The 13,959-nt window shown below is 35.4% G+C and overlaps 1 protein-coding gene across 11 annotated transcripts in view; it reads right to left on the minus strand.

Annotated features, from left to right (window-relative positions):
* Positions 1-13,959, minus strand: part of SENP7 (SUMO specific peptidase 7) — a 155,855-nt gene that overhangs the window by 81,934 nt on the left and 59,962 nt on the right. For 9 of the 11 annotated variants that reach the window (XM_061134139.1, XM_061134138.1, XM_061134135.1 and 6 more), the window contains one exon: positions 13,159-13,256. The exons of the other annotated variants lie outside the window; for them this stretch is intronic. In XM_061134139.1, coding sequence (XP_060990122.1) covers positions 13,159-13,256 — 98 coding nt within the window. The remainder of the gene's footprint in view (positions 1-13,158; positions 13,257-13,959) is intronic. 11 annotated transcript variants of the gene reach the window in all.

Here is a 13,959-nt window from a genome sequence, read left to right on the forward strand (position 1 = left end):
CTGTGCTCTGTAACCAAAGATGCCACATGATGCAGTGAGGACCAGGTGTGCCACAACTAAGACTCGACACGGTCCAATAAATAAATTAATTAATATGTTCAGTGTAATTAAAAGCCGAAGATGATATTAAAAAAGAAACTAGAATAAATCTTCATGATGTATTGTGGTTATCATGTAAAAGAATTCCTTGTTTTTAAGAAGCATAGGCTAAAGTATTCAGAGGTAAAGTGCCTGACGTCTGTGACTTATTCTCAAATAGTTCCGGAAAAAAAAAATATGTATGTGAATATGCACTTAAGTGTATGAATGAAAGACTGAGAAAACATAAATGTGGGGAAATGTTAACAATATTTTGCACATTTGTTATTCTTAACAAAATAATTCCACACCTGGAATCCTGTACCAAAAAAATACAAAACGGATGGGGAAAAGTTATGCATGAAGATATTCATCACAGTATTATTTATAACAGCAAAAAATACAAGCAACTTTAAAATCCCAGCAATAGCAGAATGGTTAAGTATATACCATGATAAAACCACTTAATAATGTTACTTATTGGTCTCTTAAAATCTTCTACTTTAAATTTTAAGGGTGGCTGGCTGTGTTTTTTCCTGCTTTTTTTTAAAAATTTTTTTTTCCTGCTTTCTATTTGTCTTTATTTTTATTTTCTATGCTAAGCAAACACTATTTATGTAGAGAAATGTCAACCAATTAATTCTGTAAAGAAAAGTAAACAGGTTTACCTCGCCAAAAACTATCTATTAATTAGTGAAAAGAAACTATTTCTTACATTCAGGATTACTCTTTTATACGGTTTTACAACAATTTTATAACTTAAAATTCTAAATGATCAAATGAAAACATTTGTAAAATCTTAAGGATATATAAGGTCTACTTTCCAGTCTAATTAGAAAACTACTGACTATTAGTAATTTCCTAAATTATTTGAAAAAAAATCCCAATGGTAATTTAAAATTGTTAAATATGAAAATATCCAATGTTGGAAAATGTCACTTTTCTGTTCACCCAAATTAAGTAAGAATCACCATTGGTACATGTTATGCATGGCTGAGTCCCTCCAATCTTCACCTGAAACTACCACAACATTGCTCATTGGCTATACTCTAATACAAAATAAAAAGTTAAAAAAAAAAAAAAAAAGAATTACCACTGGTGATTTTACTGGTAATTCAAATTATTGGTTCTAAGTGAAAAAGACAATTTGGGTTCTCTTTGAAAATACTTATTTCACGTTCATAAATTTGCTTTATTGTAATCTGACTAATAATATTCTAAAGCAGAAGGCAGCAATCTTTTTCCCCAAAATTAAAGGTAAATTTTTAAAACTTCTATATTTAAATGCCTTAGCATTCTTTTTAAAAATCCCTTTAATATTTATTTAAGAATATAAAAATCATCTATAAAACACACTCCAATTTGAAAAGAATAATCCAAATAAATATACCTCACATTATTAGCCAGGATTTGTTCCTCTATTTAGTTAAGTATCTAGGGACCACATAGGAATCAATTCTTATATTACTGATTCAGAACATTTTTCTTTAGGATCTCGTTTTTATTTACGTTTTACTGGAGGATAATTGCTTTCCAATGCTGTAGTGGTCTCTGACACACATCAACATGAATCAGTCATAACTACATATATGCCCCTTCCCTCTTGAGCCTCCCTCCCCTCGCATCTCACCTCTCTGGGTCGTCAGAGGGCCAGGCTGGACTCCCTGTGTTACAGAGCAGCTTCCCACTTCTTACCTGTTTTACACACGGTCGTCTATATGTGTCAATGCTGCTTTCTCAATTTGTCTTACTTTCTCCTTCCCCTGCTGTTCCAACCACACCATTCTCTACATTTGCATCTCCATTTCTTCTCTGTAAACAGGTTTATCATACTATTTTTTCTAGATTCCATAAATGTGTATTAATATACAATATTTGTTTCTCTCTTTCTGACTTACTTCACTCTGTATAACAGGCTCTAGGTTCATTCACCTTGCTACAACTGGCTCAAATTTGTTCCTTTTTATGGCTCAGTAATATCCCATTGTATGTATGTACCACAACTTCTTTATCATTCACCTGTTGAGGGACATCTAGGTGGCATCCATGTCCTAGCTATTGCAAACAGAGCTACAATGAACACTGGGATGTATGTGTCTTTTCGAATTGTGGTTTTCTCAGGGTATATGCCCAGTAGTGGGACTGCTGGACCATATGGTAGTTTTATTCCTAGTTTGTTAAAGAATCTCCATACTGTTCTCCACTGTGGCTATATCAATTTACAATTCCACCTAGCCCTAGTATTTCTATGGATATTCAAATAGAAGCTTAAAGAGTAAAGAAAAACATTCAAACCAGACAAAATAAAACCTAAACTTAGTATTTAGGGGGACACACTTAGGTTGCAATACTATCCCAAAAAAGTAAGATTAGGAGACAGGTTAGTTTCAAAGGAGAGGAAAGGGAGTTGTAACTACAAAGGTACATGGAATTTCTGGGCTAAGTTTCTATTTTATACCTGAATGGTGGTTATATGAATATATTTGCCTTATAAAAACATATTAAATTATAATGAATAATTTATTAAACAATTTACCCTTTATTCATTTTTTGGTAGATGCATTATATTTCATAGTAAAAATAAAGATAGAGGACAGCTAAATCAAGATCTCCACCTAACCCAACATTCTATTGATGATATATATATACCATCCCTGCTAAAGTACTTGGGCAAGCTTTTTTTTTTTTTTGTGGCCACACCTCAAGGGATCTTAGTGGGACCTTAGTTTCCTGACCAGGGATCAAACTGGTGCCCCCTGCAATGGAAGCGAGAAGTCTTAAACTCTGGACTACCAGGAAAGTCTCATCTAAGCTTTTCTTTTTTACTATTATTTACTTGTCTACATTAGGTCCTAGTTGCAGCATGCAGGATCTTCAATCTTCATTGCAGCATGCGAACTCTTGGTTGCAGCAAATGGGATCTAATTCCCTGACCAGGAATCCAACCAGGGCCCTCTGCATTGGGAAAGCAGAGTCTTAGCCAATGGACCATCAGAGAAGTCCTTACCTAAGCTTTTTAGAGTCATCCAATAGTCTATTTATAAAATGTCCCCTTCTAAGCTATGAATTATTATACTACTATTCATTTAATTTACAAGGGAAAATAGTTGCTAATTGATGTACTCAAAGTTTAAAAATTATCACTCCCAGAAAATAAAAATTATCACATTTCTTCTGTAGCACTTTTCATACATGTAAAAATCTGTAATTATGAAAAAAAAAAAAAACAGCAAAACCACAATAGAAAAAAAATTTTTTTTCAAATTTTGTTTGATTTAAATTTTTCAACAAAAGCAGGTTTTCAAGGCATGCATAATATAACAGTGCTAAACTCAAAACTCACAAAGAAAATAATCACTCCTCAAAACATGGTGTCCTATTTTTAGATTCTAGAAACTGACAGCTGGAATGAAGGCAGTGTTTTAGTTTCTTTTTTCATAATTTAATTTTAGTATTTCTTGTCCTTCAAAAAAAAAGGCGTGCAGGAAATAAAAATATGCTACCACAAAACATGCCACTTTGGCACAAGGATTATTTTGAACTGAAAGCAACTGGGAGTAGATGCCAAAAAGGCTCCCTGTCCGCGCACTGCCTGCCTAAAGGCAGGTTTAGACTATTTATCACCAGAGACTCTTTATCAGCCCAGGAGTGTAATTCACGTCACAAGCCTTACTAATCAAACATTATCTCCTATTAGTTTCCCCCATATACGTTCTATCCCACAGTTTGCCATCCTCGGAATAGCAAATCACTTCTCTAGAAATTTATTGTCCTTTGCTAATACACTATATAAGCCTAAGCTGTAACTACTCCTTTGAGTTACTCTTTTTAGAATTTCTCCCATGTATATGCACACAGCATGTGTTGAATAGATTCTGTTTGTATTTCTCTTATTTATCTGTATTTTGTCTGTCCAATTATGGCCCCAGTCGGAGAACCACTGGAGGATAGAGGCTTGTGTACTTCCTCCTCAAGGACAAAATAACTGAACACATCACAAAAAAGACATATGAATACCCAATATGCATGTGAAAAGATGCTCAATATCATTAATCTCATCTTTCTGGTCTTTAAAAAAAGTTTGCCTTTTCAAATTACGGGAAAGGGAGCAAAATATTTCAACAGATACTTTAGAAAACATACAGAATAACAATAAACACATGAAAAGATGCTCAATATCATCATTCATCAACAAAATGCAATTATTACCACAATTAGATATCACTACCTGGGACTTCCCTAGTGATCCAGTGGCTAAGATTCTGCACTCAAATGCAGGGGGCATGGGTTTGATCCCTGATCGGGGAACTAGATTCCCACATGCAGCAACTAACCCTATGTGCTGCAACTACTGAACCCACACAAATAGCCCACATGCTGCAACAAAGACTCACTGGAGCCAAAACAAACAAATAAATAAAAAAAAAATTTAAACATAACTCTTTAAAAAAAAACAGATATCACCACACATATATTATAAGGGATGATGACAGACACTGACCATACAAGTCCTGACAGGAGGATTGAGGAAGTAAAACTCTCCTGCACCTCCTGTGCAAATGTAAAATGACACAATTACTTCTGGAAAACATTTGGCAGTTTCTTAACAAAGTTGAAAATGTACTTTTTCAGTGACTCAACAGCCCATCTCCTAGGTATTTACCCAAAAGAAATAAAAATGTGTCCACATAGGCACTTGTACATGAGTGTGCACACAGCAGTTTTATTCATTGTAGTATTCATTTTTCACAGAACTAGAACAAAAATATTTTACATTTGTATAGAAACACAAAAGACCCCAAATAGGCAAGGCAGTCTTGAGAAAGAAAAACAGAGCTGGAGGAATCAGGCTCCCTGACTTCAGACTACACCACAAAGCTACAGTAGTGAGAAGGGTGTGACATTGGCACAAAAGCAGAAATACAGATTAGTGGACTAGAACAGAACGCCCAGAAATAAACCCACACACCTACAGTCAGAGTTGGTCCATGACAAAGGAGGCAACAAATACACAATGGACAAAGACAGTCTCTTCAATAAGCGGTGCTGGGAAAACTGGATGGCTATATGTAAAGTATAAAATTAGAACATTCTCGAACACCATATACAAAAAGAAACTCCAAATGGATTAAAGTGCTAAATGTAAGATTGGACACTATAAAACTCTTAGAGGAAAACACAGGCAACACTCTTTGACATAAATCACAGCGATATCTTTTTGGATTCACCTCCTAGAGAAACTGAAATAAAAGCAAAAACAAACAAATAGGACCTAATTAAATTTAAAAGCTTTTGCATAGCAAAGGAAATCATAAACAGAATGAAAAGACAACCCACAGAATGGGAGAAAATATTTGCAAGTGATGAGACAGACAAGGGATTAATCTCCAAAATATACAAACAGTTCATGCAGCTCTATACCAACAAAAATCAAAAAAACCCAATCAAAAACTGAGTAAAGACCAAATTGGACATTTATCCAAAGAATACATACAGATGGCCAAGGAGCATGTCAAAGATGTTCAACATCACTAATTATTACAGAAATGCACATCAAAGCTACAATGAGGTATCATCTCACACTGGTCAAAATGGCTATCATTAAAAAATCTACAAACAATAAATGCTGGAGAGTGTGTAGAGAAAAAGAAACTCTCCTAAACTTTTGGCTGGAACATAAACTGTTAAAACCACTATAAAGGACAGTATGAGGAGTCATTAAAACAAAACAAAACTAAAAACAGAACTACCGTATGATCCACCACTGCCACTCCTGAACATAAATAAAAAAAAAAATCATAATTTGAAAAGATACATGCACCCCAATGTTCACTAGAGGATTTAACAATAGCCAAGATATGGAGGCAACTTACATGTCCACTGACAGAGGAATAGATAAAGAAGATGTGGTACAAATATACAATAGAATGTTACTCAATCCTAAAGAAGAAAAACCCATCTGCAACAGCATGATGTAGAGAATACTGTACTTAGTGATATAAGTCAGACTGAGAATAACAAGTACTATGTGAATGTAAAAAATGATACAAATGTATCTACATACAAAGCAGCAAAGACTCACAGAAACAGAAGACAAATTTATGGTCACCAAACAGGAGAAGAAGGGAAAGAGGGACAAATAAGGATTATGAGATTAACAAATACAAACTACCATACATAAAACAGAGAAGCAACAAGAATTTATTGTATTGCACAGGGAATTATAGTCAATGTCTTCTAATAACCTACAATAAAATATAATCTGAAAAAATATACAATTGAATCACTTGGCTATCCACACGAAATTCATTCAATATTATAAATCAATTATACTTCAACTTTTAAAATGACTGATCACAGATCATAATAAATATAATAACAGTGAAAATGTTCTGAAATATTGGAGGAATTACCAAAATGTGACACAGAGGCATAAAGTGAGTAAATGCTTTTTTGAAAAACGGTGCCGATAGACGTGCTCAACGCAGGGCTGCCTGCAACATTCAGTTTGTGAAAGAGAGATTGGTTCAAGATGGCAGGGTAGAAGACGCACGCTCACCATTTCTTGTGAGAGCATCAAAATCACAACTGCTGAACAACCATCAACAGGAAGACACTGGAACCCACCAAAAAAGATAACCCATATCCAAAGACAAAAGAGAAGTCCCAATGAGACAGTAGGAGGGGCACAATTACTATAAAATCAATTTGTAAAAAATGCAGTATCTGCAAAGTGCCAATAAAGTGAAGCACAATAAAGCAAGAGTATGCTTGTATCTTATGAGCAGTGTCCTTATAAAAATGGCAGAAACAGATAAACACAAAGGAAGACAATATGAAGACATACAGGGAAAACGTGCAAATATGGAGGACTGAACGCCTGAAGAAAAGAGGAGAGAGACGTGGAACAGATTATTCCCCACTGCCTTCAAAGGATGCATAGCCTTGCTGACACCTTGATTCACATGAAATGTAAATGGATTAAATAACCTAATCAAAGGTAGAGATTGTGAGAGTAGCTTATAATAAAATAACAAGACCTTCTATGTTCTGAATGTATGTGTGTGTGTGCTAAGTCGCTTCAGTTGTGTCCAACTCTGTGCAACCTTACGGACTGTAGCCCACCAGGCTCCTCTGTCCCTGGGATTCTCCAGGCCAGAATACTGGAGTGGGTTGTCATGCCCTTCTCCAGGGGACTTTCCCACCCCAGGGTTCAAACCCGAGTCTCTTAACATCTCCTGCATCGGCAGGCTGGTTCTTTACCAGTAGTGCCACCTAGGAAGCACTCTGAATATGTGTTTCCCCTCAAACTTTATATTTTGAAATTCTAACCCCCAACAGTGATGGTATTAGGAGGTGGTGACTTTGGGAGGGTCATGAGGGTAAAGCCCTCATATATGGGATTAGTGCTCATAAAAAAAAAGTTTCAAGAGAAGGCTCCTTCCACTCTTTTGAGGACACAGCAAAAAGATGTCCATCTATGAACCAGGAAGCCTCCATCAGATACTGAATCTGGAAGTACTATGATCCTGGGCTTCTCAGGCTCCAGAATCATGAGAAATAAATGTTTTTGTTTATAAGCCACTTACTCTTATAGTATTTTGTTATGGTAGTCCAAAAAGACTAAGATAAGATCCAACTATATGCTCTCGAATGGAGACACACTTTGGACTCAAAGAAATAAATAGGTTCAAAGTAACATGATAGAAGAAGTATATCATGCAAACAGCAACCTTAAGACAGGTAGAGTGGCTATACCAGTATTAGACAAAACAAACTTTAAAGAAAAAAATAACACCAAATGTGTGTAGAAACAATGAGGAATAATTCATTGGCAAAAGGGTTAATTCTTCAGTGGGACACACTGACTATAAACATGCGGGCCTGCTGAGTCGCTTCAGTCCTGTCCGACTCTTTGCAGCCCTAACGACTGCAGCCCACCAGGCCTCTCTGTCCACAGGGATCCTCCAGGCAAGAAAACTGGAGTGGGTTGCCATGCCCTCCCCCAGGGGATGTTCCTGACCCAGGGATCAAACCTACGTCTGCTGTCTCCTGCATTTGCAGGCGGGTTCTTTACCACTAGCGTCACCTGGGAAGCCCGACTATAAAATACATAAACATAATAATAAGACAGCAAACTCATTAAGCAAAAACTAACAGAAAGGAGAAATTAATAATTCAACAGTAATAGTTCAACATTTAAAACCCCAGTCTGGATAGAACAATGAGACAAAAAAAAAAAAAAACTCACAGAGGCTTGAATAACACTATCAACCAACTCAATCTAAAAGATATCTAGAGGCACTCTAATAAATAGAAACAAAATGCACATTCTTCTCAAACACATGGAACATTCTCCAAGAAAGACCATATGCCAGGCCACAAACAAACCTCAGCAGACTTACAGGAAGTGAAATCATATAAAACATTCTCAGACCACAGTGGAATTCAATTAACAATTAACAATAGGTAAGTCATCAGAATGTAATGTACAGCATTGTGACTATGGTTAATAATACTATAATACATATTTGAAAGTTGCTAAGAAATAAAACTTAAAAGTTGTCATCAAGACCCAGAGGAATCGGGTGGAGAGGGAGGTGGGAGGGGGGATCGGGATTGGGAATACATGTAAATCCATGGCTGATTCATATCAATGTATGACAAAACCCACTGGAAAAAAAAATAAAAAAAAAAATAAAATAAGTTGTCATCACAAAAAAATTGCGACTGTGAGTGATAGATGTTAACTATACTTATTGTGGTGATCACCTCACAATATATACAAGTGTAGAATCATTATGTTGCACACCCGAAACTAATATAATGTTATATGTCAATTAAATCAATAAAAGAATATCTTTGAAATTTAAAAACACATAGAAATTAAGCAACACACACTTTCAAAGCAAGTCAGTTAACCATACCAGAAACTAGAAAATGCTTTTGCTTAATAAAAGAAAATCACAGAACACCAAAATTTATGAGGTGCACTCAATAGAGTGCTCGGAATAAAATTTAAAACTAAACACCTATATTAGAAAAGAAGACAGATATCAGATCTCAAATCAATAACCTAACTATACACCTTAAGAAATTATAAAAAAAAAGCACAAACTATGTCCAAATCAAGAAGAAAATAAGATTACAGTGGAAATAAACGAAATTAAATATAGAAAACTTGCAGAGAAAACTGATGTGACCAAAACTTGGTTCTTTGAAAAGATCAAGAAAATCCACAATTATCCAGGTAGACGGAACCAAAAAAAACCACTCAAATTATTAACATCAGGCATGAAAGAACAGTCATCACCAGCAACATCACAGAAATTTTAAACAGTGTCAGAATACTATGAACAAATGTATGCCAACAAATTAGATAACTTAAAACACACAAATTCCTAGAAAAACAGAAGCTGCCAAAACTGACTCATTTTTCAAAAGCAGAAAATTTCAAAAGACTTATAATGAGCAAAAATCTGAATTTGTGTAATTTGAAAGCTTCACAGATACACACACACATGCACGCGAGCACATTCACCACCAATAACCAAATGGCTTCACCGGTGAATTTTATCAAACACTTAAACAAGAATTGATCACAACCCTTCAGAAACTCTTCTGGAAAACAAAGAGAATACTTTTCAACTCATCCCACAAGGCCATTACTAGCCTCATTCCAAAGCCAGGCAGAGACAACCTTAGAAAATACCAGATTATTTTCCCTTCTGAATACAAACATAGGTATGCTCAATAAAAATCCTAGCAAACTGAAACCAGGAACAGATAAATGGGATCATAAATCAATATAAAGTGGGATTTATCCCAGGGATGGAAAGTTGGCTTAAGATCTAAAAATCAATTTATGTAATATGTTATATTAATAAAGGGTACAAATTATATGATATAAACACAGAAAAAAATATTTGACATAATCAACATACATTCATCACAAAAAGCCTTCAACAAATTTAAGAACACAGAGAAACTTCCTCAACACAAAAAAGAGCACGTCTGAGTCTATTTAAACAAAACATCACAGACTCAGCGGCTTACAAACAGCAAACATTTATTTTTCACAGTTCTGGAGGTTGGGAGGTCCAAGATCAGGGTGCCAGCCAACACGGTCAGGTTCTGGGTGAAAGCCCGCTTCTGGGCTGCGGACTGCAGACTCCTCAAAGTGTCCGCGCATGGTAGAGGGCACCGGGAAACTCTGGGAGGTCTCTTATTATAAAAAGAGCACTAACCCCATTCATGAGGGCTCTACCCTCATGACTGAAACACTCCCTCAAAGGCCCCACCTCCAAATACCATCACGTTGGGAATTAGGATTTCAACATATGGATTGCTGGGATATACAAACATTTAAACCACAGCAGGGAATCTATAAAAAACCTGTAGCTAGCATCATACTTAATGGTGCAATACTAAACGACTTCCCTCTGAGGCTGGGAACAAAGCAAAGACTTCCACTCTCACCACCTCCACTCAATTCAGTTGCTCAGTCATGTCCGACTCTTCCATTATACGCTGTATATTCTAACTAGGACAATCAGGCAAGGGGGAAAAAATTAAAGTCCTAGTGTTGAAAAGGAAGAAGTCAAGTCATCTTTATCTGCAAGTGATGTGAGCTTGTATATATATCCCAAGCAATCTACTAAAAACTTCTAGAACGAATAAGACAAACAGGGTCACAGTATATAAATCAGGGTTAATATATATAAATCAATGGGATTTCTATACACTAGTAATGAAACATCTGAAAATAAAATTAAGAAAACATTTCCATTCACAAGAGCATCGGAAGAAGAAAATACTTGGGAATAAGTTCAACAATAAATGTCCAACACACACTGAAAGTAATTAAATGTTGTTGAAAGAAACTGAATAAAACCTAAATAAATGGAAAATATATTCATGAACCACAAGACTTAATTTATTAAGATGGCAATACTCCCCAAGTTGGTCTGCAGATTTTCAACATGTCCTCCATCAAAATCCTTGTTGGCTGTTTTGCTAAAAATGACAACCTGATTGTAAAGTTCAGCTCCTCAGCTCCTCCCCTGGTGGTCCAGTGGTTAAGAATCCGCCTTGCGATGCAAGGGACATTGGTTATCCCTGGTCTGGGAAGATCCCACTTGCCGAGGAGCAGCTGAGCCCATGCATCACAACTTCTGAGCCAGGGATCTAGAGCCCACAAGCTGCAGCGACTGAGCCCATGTGTCTGAGACTGTGCTCCGCAACAAGAGAAGCCACTGCAATGAAAAATCCACGCGCAGCAATGAAGAGCAGTTCCCACTTTCCGCACCTAGAGAGTGCCCATGTGCAGCAACAAAGACCCATCACAGCCCCAAAATAAAATAAATAAATATTAAAAAAAAAAATAAAATTCAGCTGAAAATGCAAAAAGCCCAGAACAACCAAAACAATCTTGAAAAGGGACTTCACTGGCAGTGGTTAAGTCTTCATACTTCCTCTGCAGGGAGCATAGGTTTGATCCCTGGTCAGGGAACTAAGATCCCACATGCCATGTGGTAAAGCCAAAAAAGGTGTTTTTTTCTTTTTTTTTTTTGTTTTTTTAAATCTTGAAACTACTATAAAGTTGGAAGACTCACATTTTCCAATTTCAAAACTTACCACAAAGTTACAATACAGTGTGCATTACACAGTGGTACTGAGGTAAAAACAGACATACAGATCAATGGACTAGGATTTCAAATCCAGAAACAAACCCGTATATTAACGTTAACTGATTTTCAACAGAGGTAGCAAGAAAAATTGGTACCTCTTCAACAACTGTTGCTGGGAAGACTGCATATTCACACACAAAGATACACATCCGGATGCCTATCTCATGCCACACCTAAATCAAAACCGATCAAAGACCTAAATCTAAGGCCTAGAACTACAAAAACCCTAAGAAGAAAACACAAGAGTAAATCACCATGACCTCAGACTAGGCAACAGCTTCTTAGATATGACAACAAAAGCAGAGCAACACAATAAAGATAGATAAATGAGATTTGATCAAAGTGAAAAAAACTTCTGTGCTTCAAAGGACACCATCAATAAAGTGAAAAGCTGAGTGACAGAAAATACTTGCAAGCCATATATCTGATAAGGACATGTCTCCAGAACATACAAAAAAAAAAAACTCTTAAACTCAATAATAAAAAGATAAACAACACAATTTTCAAACAGGAAAAGGATCTAAACAAACATTTCTCCAAAGAAGATATAAAAATGACCAACAGGCATGTAAAAAGACACTCAATGTCATTAGGAAACATTTATTTATTTATTTTTTGAAACATTTATTAAGAACACAATGAAACATCATTTCATACCCACTAGGACAACGATGGAAAAAAGGAAGGAAGGAAGGGAAGGCAGGAGGGAAAGCAAGTGTTGGTAAGGATAGAGAGTCCCTGATACATTTATTTACTAAGGACAGTTCACTTGGAAGGTGAGAATTCAGACTAAGTAGCTTACAAAGAGCTCTGATATAAGTTCAAAAACTCCAATTAGTCATCTAACTTGTGCCAACTCCCAATAGTTTTAATTTTTACTTTGTTACTGTCATTTTTTATTCATTTACTATTCTTAAAAAATATACCCTTTTGCAAAATAACAACGTTTTAAGCATTTACTGTTGTCCAATATTAAAAATTTAGCTCTGAATTCCTTCTAGTAAGAATTGTAATTTGAATCCCACAGCTATTTAATTTCAGCATATCCATTACTCATTAATACTATGACTATAGGACTGCAGTTGCTAACTGGAGCATTTTTTTCATTACAGACCACAAGCAATGAATCCAGCATTTTAATGAGTTTATATATAACCCTTGCTTTATAAGATAAATCTTGCAAGATGTTCCAAACACACAAACAAGGAGTTAAGATGACTTAGAATCACAGAAAGTCAGAGCTCAGATGGAACCATAAATGCCACTAAAGTCAATCACTGTATTTTAGAAGTTGTGGTAACTGAGACCCAAAAAGGTTAAATGAATCATTCATGGTCACACTCTACATAGCATAAGACCATCCTGTGTCACACACATACATGTATCTTACCTTTCTGGTGATGTCTTAGAAGTGACAGGATGACCACGTACACCTTTTTTACTTTTATGGTCTAGAGAAAGGACCTTATTTCTTAGGCTCCTTTTCAACTAAGAAAAAAAAAATGGAATTTGGAATTTCAATAATATAGAATACAACAATTAAAAGGCAGTTAAATTTTCTTTTTATTTAGAAATTCAAGATAAATAGCCAAACTCATAACGGTTCACAGAGGGGTAAAAATGCAACCTACAAAAAAACCTGGCATCTTTTGCTAGTGGAAAAACAAAAGCCCACTAAATAGTAGAACAAAGACATTTAAAAATATAGAGGTAACCTTAGTCAGGAAATCGACATTTTAAAATTCAAAAGCCTTTTCATTTAGCATTATATTCTCTACTTCCATCTGTGTTGTTGCAAATGGTTTGTTTTGTATCTTATGAGATGATATATGTTCAACAGGTTTACTGTGATAATCACTTCATGATACATTTAAGTCAAATCATTATGCTGTACACCTTACTTACACAGTGCTATAAGTCAGTTATATCTCAATAAAAATGGAAGGAAAAATGAAAAGAAAAAAAAATAAAATTCAAAAGCTTACATAACTGAAAGATGGTGAATGTGTTTAAGGAAATATAAAAATAATTACGTGTCAAATTAAATAAAACCTGCGATTCTGATGCAACTGCATTTATAAACAACTGGAAGGGATTACAATTAATACCCTATGCACTGTTACATGGAGAAACTTTATGAAAGAGTCAGATATCTTACTAACACTGTGTAGATTTAACCTAACTAGAAACA

This window comes from Dama dama, chromosome 31 (genome assembly GCF_033118175.1).
Source record: "Dama dama isolate Ldn47 chromosome 31, ASM3311817v1, whole genome shotgun sequence".
Taxonomy (NCBI): domain Eukaryota; kingdom Metazoa; phylum Chordata; class Mammalia; order Artiodactyla; family Cervidae; genus Dama; species Dama dama.